The 14371-nt window shown below is 40.6% G+C and overlaps 1 protein-coding gene across 1 annotated transcript in view; it reads right to left on the bottom strand.

Moving 5' to 3' along the window:
* Window positions 1-661: 661 nt before the first annotated feature.
* rgp1 (GP1 homolog, RAB6A GEF complex partner 1) overlaps window positions 662-14371 on the bottom strand; it is an 85352-nt gene continuing 71642 nt past the window's right edge. Inside the window, exons 4-9 of the mRNA XM_037675668.1 lie at window positions 12966-13049; window positions 6340-6489; window positions 6047-6193; window positions 5611-5738; window positions 1484-1661; window positions 662-1299 (exon numbers count right to left, since the gene is read on the bottom strand). Coding sequence (XP_037531596.1) covers window positions 1076-1299; window positions 1484-1661; window positions 5611-5738; window positions 6047-6193; window positions 6340-6489; window positions 12966-13049 — 911 coding nt within the window. The 3' untranslated portion in view covers window positions 662-1075. The remainder of the gene's footprint in view (window positions 1300-1483; window positions 1662-5610; window positions 5739-6046; window positions 6194-6339; window positions 6490-12965; window positions 13050-14371) is intronic.

Below are 14371 nucleotides of genomic sequence, written 5' to 3'. Positions count from 1 at the left end.
GATGCACAACAACACAAGCTGAAAGTGATAGTTCATATTTCTGAAGTGGGGTTTTATAAAAGTTATGAACAAATATTATCTCACCTGTTGTGGATAGCTCTTTGATTTACCTCAGTTTGGAGTTTAATTTTGACCAGACTGACGAGGTAACGGCTACACCGAGCGGGACCAAGACCACAGTGAATTGCTATGGTTCAAAAACAAGCAAAAACTTTAAAGCTTCACAAGAAAACCCATTTTGTTGATGTTTTCATCTATGTCAATTTCAGATTACACTTTATGTAGTTTTATGGTTATTTATTAGCACTAATAGCAGCAGCTTGAACTATAGCTGTTAGCTCAGCAGAAATAACTTTCTCAAAACTGATGTTCAAAGAGCTATCTATAACAGGTAAGATATTAACTGTTCATAATCTTTCTACAGAACCCAACTTCAAAAGATTTGAACTACAATATTTTTGTAACATCAAGAATCTAACAGTGCTATACACATCTGTACATTTTCTTTAGATTGTATTAACCACAACTGTTTAATTAGTGCAACACTGATTAACTGTAAATATCAGCATTTGTACACATTTATTAACACATTTTCGTCTTTGGTTAGACTTGTTCGCTACTGTAACTCCTTCAGTGTCTCAATAAAAACACTCGGTTTATAAAATTAAAGGTCACAGTTTTAATTCTTCTCTCGCAGTTTTTACATCTCAAAGCAAAATGCTAATACAGAACAAACGTCTTGTATGCTGGTTTCATATACAGTAATGAGAACAAGCTGGTGTGCCGTTGCACAAAACGCATTTAAAATAAAAAACACACAAGTCAAAAAGTTGCATTCTTTTAAAAAGATGTCCCAAGTCTTGAAACATTAGAAAGCACTTTCAAAATGAAAAAAGTAAAACATACAGCTGGTTAAATCACATATGGTACCCACTAGCGTCGCATGTACACTGGGAATGTGCACCTCTAAAGAAAAACAATCGTCCTTTCCCTTCCACACACACACACACAAATACACACACACCCCATTCCCGATTGCTTTCCAGTAACCGACCTGATGCACGCAGTGTGACAGTCAAATATTAATGCTGTTTGTCCCTGTGAACTGGGACACGTAGGACGCCAGAGCCGGGTTCGTCGGCAGCACTTTGATAGGCAGATTCCAGCTGAACGTGTCCACGTCGACGTGCTCCGCCCCCGCCCAAACGGTGACCTCCGATTGGTTCTGCAGAACTGTGGGGGGCTCCATAGGCTCACGGGCGGTGACGAACTCAAAGTGCAGGCGCCACCGCAGGGTCACTAAACAACAACAACAAAAAACAAAGAGCGAAGGAGTTCAAGAGTTTAAAACGTTTTACATTAGACGTCTCGTTTTTGATATTATCAACATGGAAACAGAAAAGTGCTTAAAGCTTTCTTTTCTGTTCATCTATTAGTCAATTAAAAACTAAAAACAGATTTCTGAGTTTGACCTCTATCTGACCTATGTCTGTGCTGAACCCCGGCGTGACGTTGAGGGGGACGGGGAGGGAGAAGTGGCTGGAGGCGGTGTGGAGGCAGGACTCCAGGTGTCGGCCGTGTCCAGTCACGCTGATGGCCTGCCCGGGCCGTCGCTGGTACTGCTCCTGGATCTCCTCCTCACTCTGAAGACTCACAGAATACTGAAAAACACAGACGCAGTACGTCAGGAAGGTACAGTGGGTGGCAGAAGTATTCACCCCCTTAATATGGTTTATTCGACGCCTTACAGCCTGAAAACAACAGAATTTAAACTTTCAATATTAATTAATGGTTCTTTACAAAAAATGACTTCAGAAAAATAAAGTTCAATACAAAAAAACAACTTGTTTTATACAATTCTACAAAAATAAAACTGGCGCATGCATAAGAAGCGGTAAGAGATACAAGCGTCCAAAGATCTCAGTATATATACACACACTAATATGTTAAAGTTTATGTGTCATATGCAGATTAACACAAGGTCAACAGTGCAATGAAATGTTCAGGATGAGAACCGTTTTGACTCGCTAAAAAACAAACAAACAAGAAATACTAAGTCATGCGATGAGTACAAAATAAAGTACCAAAAAGTGAAAAAATATATTTACAAGGTCCAAAAGAAATATAGTAAATAACAACATGGTAGAATATAACGGTGCAAGTAGGATGAATTATTTCACAGGTAGTAATATTGCTTAAATACACAATATATATAGCCCCCGATACAACACCTTTACATTTTAAGGACTACCACCAAGCAAGTGACAGCATGAAGACCAAGGAAGTTGCCATACAGGTCAGAGGCAAAGTTGCTGAGAGGTACAGATCAGAATTGTGTAATTAAAAAAGATCCCCGTGCTCTGAACTGAGCTCCATTAAATCCATTGATAGGAAGTAAATGGATGATTCCACCTCAGCAAACCTGCCAAGAGCAGGGTCCTCAACTTAAACTCATGCCTGGTTCTGAAAAAGGTTTCTTCCTCATGAGGGAGTTTTTCCTTTCCACTGTCGCCTTCATGTTTGCTCAAAATGAGAGTTCTGCGATGAAGTTAAATTCAGGGTGCATTCACATCAGCCCTGTTTAGTCCGCTTTAATCGAACTCTAGCTCGTTTTCCTAGAAAGTCCGGTTCGTTTAGGGAGGTGTGAACGCGCCATCGAACTCTGTCACGGAACAAAAAGGCAAACTCTGGCCCGGGCTAAAACCTAGGTCTCGGTCCGGTAGAAGCAAACTCCAGCGCGGTTCAAGTACAGTGTGAATGTAAACAGACCGGCCCCGCTCCACAGGGTAAACAAACACGCATTTCTCTGACCTCATATGGAGCCGTCGGCTGCCTTGTGTGGAAAAACAATATTCTCCATGGTCTTCTGCCTCATCTTCTGCTCATGCTAAGTCCATTTTTGAAAAATGACAAAATATAACTCCTAAAACTGCTAAAACTTGATGCCACTTCGTTTTTATTTTTATTTACAGAAGAAGAAGAAGACGTGTCTTCAGAGGTTTTTGTGTCGTTTCTTTCAGTAGTTCTTGGTGCAGCGCCCCCACAGGCGAGCGGGGGAATAGGTTGGTTCAACAGGTTGACTCGACTGCACAGTGCAGTGTGAATGCAAACTCACCAGCTCAAATGTAAACAAAAGATCATGAATATTGGTCCCGAACCGAACCGAGTCTACCGGACTATCTGGTGTGAAAACGACCTCAAAGCAGTCTGCTCCTCAGATAAATAGCGTTAAAAAATTTTTTCTACATATGAATGTTTCTGTTCAGTGCCCTGAGACGACTTCTGTTGTGACTTGGCGCTATATAAATAAACTGAATTGAATTGGACCTGGTATGAAGGGTATCAATTATGATGCTTTGCCATTGGTAAGTGCGGCTCCACTCGGTTCTTCTCAGGTGGAGGTGATTTGCCACTACAGCAGAAGCTGACCTGTTTCCCCGCTCTGTGGGTGGGATCGTCAATGCAAAGTGGGCGAGGTCGTTACTGCTCATGTTGGAGCCACTCTGCCTGTTGTGGTCCTTAATCGCCCTATAATCGGACTTGAATTTCATTAGCATATCTTGGCACTGCTTACAAGTCTGAGTGTAAGCATGTTGCGCCATCATCTCTGATATCGCTCGGTAAATGCGCTCATTTCTTGTGGCACCATCTGTCAACATGATCAGAGGACGTGGAGGTTCAGATGTAGTTTGCAGTTTTGCTGGGCATGTCATCCAGTGATGTAGCGCCACTGGCCAATCAAAAGCTGCTGTCTGCTTACGTCAAAATCAGCTCCTCGGAGCAGTCTGCTTGGAACCACGAACAAGGTGGTCCCATAAACCAGGCTGAGTGGGGATGGGTACTGGCAATGGGCAGGCCCTTAACTGGTGCGGGGCCAATGAGAATTGAGACAGTGGCAAAGCGCCATTAAACCCCCAGGACGACAAAAAGAACCCTGATGGATCTTAAGAGCTCTCCTACAGAAATGGAATGATCTGTTCATAGGACCACTATAAGATGTACTGAGCTGGGCTTCATGGAAGAGCGGACAGAAAAAAAACCCACAAAGAAGAAAATAAGGCCAGACTGTTTGGAATTTGCCAAAATACATCTTAGTCTCCAAACACGAAAAAGAAGGTGCTGTGACCAGATGAGACTAAAATTGAACTTTTAGGCCATCAAAGGAACAAATCTACCACCTCTCATCATGCATGGTGCATGATAGGCCTGTCACGATAATACATTTTGCTGGGCAATTAATCGTCTCAGAAATTATTGTGATAAACAATAATATTGTTTGAAATTTGTCAAATTTAAGAAGATTTAAGAAAAAAATGTTGGTTAATTTGTTTTGCATGTAGTACCTTTTTCGACCACCGGATAGCAGTATAAGACTGTTTGAACCGAAGGATGGATAACAACAAAGTCCATGCTCAATAATCCAGGTATAAAATCCAACATTTTTCAGTCAGGTCATCTGGACAGTTTCTTTTCTCGACTTTGTTGTTTTCAACCAGTTTGACAAGACTGTCAACAAGGAAGAGGGCCGGCAATGGAGGAGGGGGCGTACCAAAGAGACCATCTAATCACAAGCAGAACTGGTTTGTTCCACTTTGGAGTAAGCTGTTGGAGGAAGAATCAGTTTTGTTGTGTGTTTCCTTGACTGATGAAGCCGTCCGGATCGAAGGCGAAACGTTTCAGAACAAAAAAAGAAAATGTCCAGATGACCTGACTGAAATTTTTTTCGCAGGATGGATAGTGAAGGAGCGAGCAGCGTGTCTCTTTAAGGAAAATGTGTGGGAGGCCCCTTCATGTGACATAGGCCGTCTCTCTTTAGTTCTCAAAATGGCGGACATTCTGTGTGGTTTGAGCTCTTTAGCATAACATTTTTCACACAAAGCTTTTAATAAAAAAATCAGTAAACAAGTTCTCAGCTTCTTTTTGCAGAGATAAACAACTTTTTACATGAAGGCACGAGTTTCAACCGTGAATTTTGGAGCTTTGACAAGACAAGCCCCCCCCCACCCAGGAGATCGACCTGTTAGCTTAGCTCATAGATTAGCTTCTCAGCTTAGCTGCTTTGAATAATCCAAAGATGTGATTTTGAAATGGATTTAAAAAGAAAAGGGGAAAGGGGTCAATGAAGAGCACCGGAATTTAACCTTTTATCATCCAGTGTTTTCAGAAAGAGACACACAGGAAGAAATGATAAAGCCGATAAATGAACATGAGGTCGATAATTTTCATTTATCATGCGATTAATTGATTATTGTTTATTGTGACAGGCCTAGTGCATGGTGGTGGCAGAATCATGCTGTGCGGACATTTTTCATCAGTTGGTCGGATTTTAAGGAAAGACAGATGGAGCAATGTACAGAGAAAACTCTGAGAGGAACTTGTGAGGGGTTTCTCAGAGATTTGAGACCTGTATGGAGGTTTACCTTCCAGGACAATGAACCTAAAGACACTGCTGAAGCAACACTAAAGTAGTTTAAGGTACAAACAGTTTAATGTGCTGGAACTCTCTGGTCAAATCTATTAAACTCACCAAAATTCTTTTAAACTCCTGGTTGTAATACAAGAAAATGAGGAAAATACCAAGGAGTAGAGGCGAATAAAGTTAAAGCCCACCTGTAAGCAAGGAATGTCTCCTTCTGAGAAGTTAAAAGTACCAACGATGTCCTCCCCAAGTCTGTAAACAGTCTTGAAGATGCAGAACTTTGCCACTTTTCCACGCAAGTTGGTGATATTAAACATGTCTGAAAGAAACAAGAGGTTCAGACACGTAAACAGTTAAACCTGAAACTGTAGGAAAAAATAATTCCTGCAACTTAAATCAATTTGTACAGCCTGTTGTCTTTTTTAATCTGTTTTTTATTGTAGAAGCAGATAATTGTCAACAACCTTAACAGTAAAATAGTGAAAAGATGATTTTATTTATTTTAGTAGGTTTAATGTGCATTTGTGAATCATCTACACTGTGAAACAAAGTCTGTCGTACAATAATATGAAAATAATCAACTTGAAGACAACGAAACAGGAAGGAAAGAAGAAGGAGTGGACTCACGGGGGCAGCGTCTGGAGGTGGTGACCATCAGCATGTCCAGTGCCCTCTCCAAAGTTCGAGCGTCTCTGCGGCTCGCCTCCTCCTCCTCCAGAAATGGGTTTGAGGGGGAAACCTCGTCATCCTGAGGAAATGGAGGCTCTGGCATGCCTATATTAGATTTTAAAAAATCCATATCTTTGATTCCTCACAAACTTTCTGCCACTTTAAAGGCAACAACGCTGTTCTAAATGTGAGAACGGGCAGTTAGCATAAAAAAGGGAGCTGTAATCAACAGTCGTCTAACTCCAGCTCACCCTGCAGAACCAGCACCCTGAAGGGGACCCGGAGAAGCTTGATGGGAGAGTTGACCCTCTGACAACCGATGGTCAGTTTGTAGACATATTTCACTGCCTGGCCGCGGAAACTGGGAGGTCCATCGATGGGCACCACCTCGCTGTATGAATCTGTAACAGAATAATGTGATGTAAATACGCCACTGTAGGACAGCTGTTCATATGAAGAAAAAAAAAAACATTTGGTCATCAGATTAAAATTATTACATTAAGTAAATACAACCTTAACTGAAGAACCACATACAGCAGCCCCTCGCTATTTTGTGGTTCGACTTTCATGGACTCGCTATTTTAGTACTGGATACAGTACTGTAGAGTAAAAAGTTAACGAAAAACTAAAATACTTCGGACAGGCGCCGCCATTTTGTAGTTTTCTCTCCTCCACTGTATTCCTGCTCATAACGACTACATTACCCAGAAGGCAACAGGGCCCCGCCAGAAGTCCCGTTTCGTTCCGCTGAAAAATCTAGAAGTAAAGTTTTGATCTGATCGGCGCCCAGCGGATGCAGAGAAGCTGCACAGAACCCACCGAACTGGAGCAGAACCGGACCTTAGAGGATGACATTTTTTTTCGGGATTCCCACGGGACTGGAGTCCATTATTACTACCTTATTATTACTCACGTGATTGGGATGGGACGGGACGAAAAGTTAACGGGAGCAGACGGGAGCGGGAACCAATCAATAGGACAAAAAATAAATAAATGCCTATTTCACCGCAGATGAACTGCTCCTGTTGCCTTATCTTTTGAAATCAAACTGCAGAACACAAAGTAATATAAAAAGGAATGGGTAGAAGATCAAATAAAATTTGGTGTATTTCCTAAAGACTAAATGGAAGGAAAAAAAAAATGGGAGCGGTACAGGAGCAGGAGTCATGGTACCGGGAGTGGGATGGGACACAACTTTTTTTTCCGGGACTGGGAAGGTCTGGTGGTCCATCCAGAGCCCACTGGCACCTTTTTTCATGTCTTTCAACCGGCCTCTGAGGACCTCCGTGTGGGGCTGCGCTGTTAAGTAAAATTTAAAAGCTGCTGCACGTATGTTGTTAAAATGATGCAGATTTAAGAGTTTAGAACATCACAAGAGTGGGGGAAGAGTTTTTAAAGCCTTCAAATATATATAAATACTAAAATAAATATAACATTGCTACTTTGCGGAATTTCACTTACTGGGGTGGTGGGGAGTGTTCAGAACAAAACCCCACAATAAATGAGGAAAAAAAAAACATTTGGTTCTTATCAGATTAAGATTATTACATTACTACGTAAACACAACCTTAACTGAAGATCGATCCATCCATCCATCCACCCATCCATCCATCCACCCATCCATCCATCCATCCATCCATCCATCCATCCATCCATCCATCCATCCATCCATCCACCCATATATAAAACAAAGGCTTATGAAAAGACCATTTATATTTCTCTCAGCATCTCTACAAGGAATAGTTGTGTTTTTTTTGCTGCTCTGCAACATTCAAACGAGTGTAAACAGCAACAGAGAGGAGGAAATATATTTCTCAGGTTTCAGTCAGCACATTAAAGGTGCCAATTCATTACAGCAACATTAGAAGAAAAACTGAACAAGTTGTTTGGAAGCTGCAACAAATCTCTCCACAAACACCAACTCATCACAGCTTAGGTTTACATCTAAACCAACCACAAAAAACTTCTTTAGACAGACGAGGCTAAAGTTAATTACCATAATAAACAAATACAAAAAACAAACACTGTTAAGCAAAGAGGTGGTGGGTTGATGATTTGGGCTTGTTCTGCAGCCACTGGACCACACTGACCTGGAGTCATTATTTATTTTAATAAATTTCAGTCCAGCGGCTAAAACTTCGTCCAAACTGGGTCCTGCAACAAGACAATGATCCCAAAGGGCAAAACACACAGCTGGAGTATGACGTGCTTCAAAAATTACGCCTGCGTAGTTTTAAACTAGGACCTCTACATCAGCTGGCCACCAAACGACGCTCTACACTGCAGAAGCTCTCAGAACTCTTCTATTTGCAAGAACCGATGCTCCAGAAACAAAACGTTTTTCTGCATGCTACTCGCTCCCTGCTTGAACAACCAGGTTCCTGTAGCAGTTCGTCTATGCTTGTTTTAGAGACAAATGTATAAAACTAAAAACAGGAACAATGCTGACATGTTCCTGTTTTTAGTTTTATACATTTGTCTCGGAATCTAGCAGTTTTTTTTTTTTTGGTTTTGTTACCTTTTTCCTTTTAGCCATCCTATTTGTTAAAAAAAAAAAAACAAAAAAAAACTGTAGTATGAGTTTTTATAACTGCTTATTGTTGTTGCTGTTGTCCATTGTTGTCATCTTTCTTTGTTGAAATCAGGTCTCTCTTGTAAATGAGTCCTCGAGGCTCAATGGGATTTACCTGTATAAATAAAGGTTGATTGATTTGTACTTTTTTTTTTTTTTTTACCTGTAGCAACGTTTCATATCACAAGTATAAAAATGAACGAGGAAAGATTAACTGTTGAAATTGAGCAATGTCGAAAAATATACGACCCAAAATCTCACCATTACATAAACGATGGCTAAAAGGTCGTGTGGTGATCTATTGCTTAACACTTTACCTGCTGTGGTGAGAAAGACTTTTTAAGGTAATGTTTGTGGTTACAGTGCTATACGTTTTAATTAGTATTGGAGTACTTGAGACCGGTCTTGGTCTTGAGACCGGTCTCAAGACCATGTTTTGATGTTCTCGGACATTGAGGACTCGGGAGTTTATTTCAAGACCAGTCAAGACCAAAACTGTGGAAATATCACTAAATTGCCAGAATATTGTCCAGTTTATTTGTTAACATCTTTGTTTTTATTGGATGCAAAACGTACTGGTTCAAATCCAAGCGATAACGTGACTCGTTGCTAAATACTTTTTTTGTTACCGCTGTCACGCCCACCCACTTTAGAAAGTGAGAAGTGATTGAGAAGATGTCTGCCGTATCATCAGTTACAAAATTCAGCTATTTAAATCACAAAGAATATACTTGTAACAAATATCCATTTATGTAATGTTTAAGGTGTATATCTACTTTATTGAAACCACTGTGTGGTTATCCTTGGTAGTTCAGACTTATGAAGAGTGTTTTGCCACTGCAGGTTTTTAAGGCTTGACATGTGATGAAACTGCTTCCAGGTTAACAGTTGTGTAATTTTACTGTTGAGTCACATGAAGTTAGGCCACTGAGTGGCTGATTTCTTTGTTATGTAGCGTTGAAATTTTATAAAAGCCGATACATTAATTCAAAAGCAAACTTAAAGTTGCAGTATGTAACTTTTATTTAAAAAAAATTACAATTGAAAAATTATTTTATTTTATTTGAGGTCTTGGTCTCGGACCCTAAGTCTTGGTCTTGTCTCGGTACACTCTGGTCTAGGTCTCGGGTTAGGTGGTCTTGACTACAACACTAGTTTTAAGTATGACGACCGATGGATGGATGATTCTGGTGACGCACCGTGTGTTTTCAGCTTCAATCATAAAACGAACAGCTGAGAAAAAAAAGAGGAATCAAGGTGAGGAAATAACCAGATTAAAGTCTAGAATGATTTTAGTGCTGCAACAGGACCTGAAAAGAGTTCAGCATCAACTAAGACTATGTTCACACTGCAGAAAAAAGCGGGCCAAATCTGACCCCCCCCCCACCCCCCCACCCCACACACACACACTATGCGACTCGTATCATATTTTTTCATGACAGTCTGAACGTGACAAATCCTTTATTTTTTCAAATCTGACCCAGATCTATATATATATCTGAATGGTACTGATTCAGATAAATATCCGATGTTTTTCCAAAGTGACTGCAGTTTAATCAGTTATGTCACATTTCATCTTTTACGTCAGCAAATTGGGGTCTGCAAATTGATCAAAGTATTAATAATAACAACGAGACAAGCTTGTAACAGTTTAAATCTTGAACTCTGCACAACTTCAGCTACATAACTAAAACCCAGTTTATAAGTCTGATTTAAGTTGTCATGTGCTGGATGTCTGAGAATCTACATAAAAAAAATACTGTGTTTTTCAGCCTATATGTTGCAGGTTTTTTGCATAATTTACATGCCCTGCGACTTATATGCCAAAGCGACATATTTATGGATTTTTCCCATATTTATAAACCAATTTTTGGCTGAGATATGACTGTTTTTATTCATTCAGACTACATTTTTAGCAGTACCTTTTTCAGCCACTAGATGGCAGCATAGTAGTAGTAGCAGTAAGGCATGCTGTTGTATCATGTAATAGGTAAACGTGACTGGCTATAATGAAAATTCAAAAAAGTTCAAGACAAAAACAACTTGACTTTATTTATTATACTTTATAGTTTATTGTTTATGTCTTGAACTTATTTGAATTTACCATGTCCTGGATGACTGAGAATCTTCACCAGCTATTAATGATACAATCGGTTTGCCACAGTACCCCCCCACCATTCTTTCTGCTCGCTGCTTGGAACAAGTCAAACCAGCTGCACCGCCCGGCAAAATGCAGCTACTTTGACCATTAAAGTGCATTAATTAAGTAAAAGTTCAACTGAGACACACCTTTACTATAATTTTGAGCAAACAAATAATTGTTTTAGGTGCTTTTCTTGCTAAATTGCAAAGAAACGAGTAGCGTTCCTCTTTTTTTTTTCCCTCCCTCTGCATGCTCCCGGAGCACTGAGGCAGCGAATACAGCTGATTTGACCGTTAAAGTCCTATTATTAAGTAAATGTTAGACTGAGACACACCTTTACTATAATTTTGAGCAAACAAATAATTGTTTTTTAGTGCTTTTCTTGTAAAATTCTTGTTAAAGTCCTCCTGTGCACGCTCCCGCAGCCGCCATTTGGCAACCCATTGATTTTTGGCACAACACCAGCCCACATTTCCGGGTTGTCAGCGGTGACGCATAATAGATACAATGTATATGGTGAAGCGACATATTTATGAATTTTTTCAGTTTTTTAGACATATTTGGACTGAAGCAACTTATAGGGCGGTGCATTGGGTATGGCGGAAAATACGGTACTAACATTAGTGTTGGACAGTATTGATACCAAATTGATGGGATCGATATTTGAGTTTGTTTCTCCCATTTAGTACATCACTCCTGTACCAAAACATAACGTTGTGCTGTAAGAGCCGTCAGGAGGCGAAATTAAATCAACAATGGACCAAACAAGCGTATCAGATAATTTATTCAGTTGTGAGAGCACAACTTCAGAATCACACATGCTAACAAGTGTAGCATCCACTTCTTACAATGCACTCCAAATCATTTAACAAACTGTATTTAACTTAATTTTTTATTTTTTTTTAAATTAAACTCATGGATGATACTGTGCCTCAGGGCTCTTTGGATGACTGAAATCTCAGACGTCTGTGATGATTAGTTTGCCAGGTGAGCCCAATTAAAGGAAAAACTACTGAAGGATGTTCCACATTATTAAGAATACCACCATTTCAAGCAATGTGTGGAAAAAAGGATGTATTTGCTGCCGAACAGCGTGGAATAGTTGAATGCCATGGACAGAGTATGAAACTCTTAGATATTTCATGAAAACTTGAGTGTGATCATCGTGCTGTTAAGAGATTTGTGGCTGATTCAGAGCACACGCAGGTTTGTGCAGATAAAGGCACAACAAGGAAGGTTTCTGCCAGACAAACACATCGGTTTAAGAGAAGCTCCTAAAATGCCATTACAAAGCAGCAAGCTGATATTTGAAGCTTCTGGTGTCTCTGGAGTTCCACAAACATCAAAGTGTAAGTCCAGAGGCGTGCAGTTTGCACTCCACCTCCTAACCAGTGCTCACGAACAGAAACAGCTGCAGCGGGCCCAGAAATACAAACAGTCTTCTTCATTTATGACTGCCGTGCACACCTGGATGATCCAGATGAATGGAGTAGTGGAAGGTTGGTGAACAGCCACCATGTCCCAACAAGGCTGCGACATCAGCAAAGAGGTGGAGTCGTGTTTTGAATTTGGGGGAGTGAGCTGGTCAGCCCCGTTAGCGTCCCTGAATGTGTGAAAATGACCTCTGAAGTTTCTGACCACTTTCTTCCATGATACAAAAAGAAGAATTGTACTTTCCATAACAAAACCATATTCTTGCATGACAATGCACCATGCCATGCTGCAAGGAATACCTCTGCATAACTGGCTGCTATGGGCAGAAACGGAGAGGATCTCATGGTGTGTACTCTAACGGCTGATAACTTGAAATTTTTGCCGACTGTCATTTGGATCGACTATTTGGGAACACCAGAGAAAAAACATCATTTGCATAATAATTTGGAAAAGGATGTACTTCCTTAAACACAGCGTGCTGCGTGTGATGTCATGTTTTCTGCTGCAAGTGTGGGTCGCCCCAGAACTGTAAAGGGTTCACACTGGAGTCTGATGAAGGTCGCATTTAAATGATAATGTGAATGACCAAGCAAAGAAAATTGCACCAGAGCAAAAAAATCAGAATTGAACATTTAAGACCTGCAGTGTGAACGTAGCCTAATAAAGTTAAGTTTATACAGGATGTGAAGATGGGCGAATAAATAATACACCTATGTTAACATACGTACAAGTTTTACTTTCCCCAGGGTCCAGACACAGGTCACAGAATAATATCTTCGGAGGTGTGTCCAGCACACACTGGCCTCGCTCTCCTGTGGAAAGAAAAGGCAAACATTCAGAGCACAATACACATGTAGCATCGGGACTATTAACACTTGAAGAGATGCTTCTAAAACTTTACTGTACGACATCTTTCTGTTTGTAGCACAACAGCCTTTCAAAACAAATGTCAATTTTGTAAAAAAAAAAAAAACCCAACAATAATAATAAACAAATAAATAAATAGGCCTGTCACAATAACAAATTTTGATGGTTGATTGCCTCAGAAATTATTGCGATAAACGATAATATTGTTTGAAATTTGACAATAATTAGTAATTATTGTCAAATTTAAGGAGAAATGTTTAATTTGTTTTGCATGTAGTACAATTTTTCGACCACCAGATGGCGGTATAAGACAGTTCGAACCGAAGGATGAATAGTGAGGGAGCGAGCAGCGTGTCTCTAAGAAAAATGGGATGGAGCCCCTTGACGTGACATGGACTGTCTCTCTTCAGTTCTCAAAATAGCAAACGGTGTTGATTAAGCTTTTAAATAAATAAAAAATCAGTAGACAAGTTCTCAACTACTTTCTGAAGAGAAAAACTTTTTACACGAAGGCATGGGTTTCAACTGTGAATTTTGGAGCTTCGACAAGACGAAGGTTTTTTTCCCGAGGTCGGCCCGTTAGCTTAGCCCGTAGCTTCTCAGCTTGGCTGCTTTTAAAATGGATTTTAAAGAGAAAGGAAGGGGTCAGTGAAGAGCACCGGAGTTGAGCTTTTGGTCATCCAGTGTCTTCAGTAGAAAGAGAGAGAATGAAGAAATGATAAAACCGATAAATGAAAATGAGGTCGATAATTTTCATTCATCATGCGATTAATTGATTTATTGTTTATCGCGACAGGCATTACAGTGTTTCCCCTAGATTACTTGCCATGGTGGGGCGCTCATCTCGTCTGTGATTTTTGTCCTGGGGGGGGGAGACACTTACGGACAGAGACATGTCCTAAGCTGCGCAGCGCGCTGTTTAAACCAACAGTTTTAGAGGAAGTGGGTACAGAGACAGCCGCGCGCTGTCTGAACCAACAGGTTTTTGTTTTTTTTGTTGTTGTTTTGGTTTTTTTTTGGGGGGGGGGGGGGGGGTAGAAGAGACAGACGCACATCTGAGCCGTGCGCTGTTTGTACTAACAGTTTTCGAGTGGCAGGGGTGCGTTCAGCGTGAGGGAAGAGGCTGCCTTTAGCTTTTTAGCTAGTGCACCTGCATTGCGAGCCGCTAGTTTAGCGTTACGTCAGTGCCGACAGGTGGTTGGGGTGTGGGGTTTGGTAGACGGGGCGCTTGGTCCTTTTGCCCTGCTTGTATAATGGTAGGGGAAAC

The sequence above is a fragment of the Nematolebias whitei genome, chromosome 1 (genome assembly GCF_014905685.2).
Source record: "Nematolebias whitei isolate Nwh7 chromosome 1, NemWhi1, whole genome shotgun sequence".
Classification (NCBI taxonomy): domain Eukaryota; kingdom Metazoa; phylum Chordata; class Actinopteri; order Cyprinodontiformes; family Rivulidae; genus Nematolebias; species Nematolebias whitei.
Note: the sequence above shows the minus strand (reverse complement) of the source record. Positions and strands in the feature narration are given on the sequence as shown.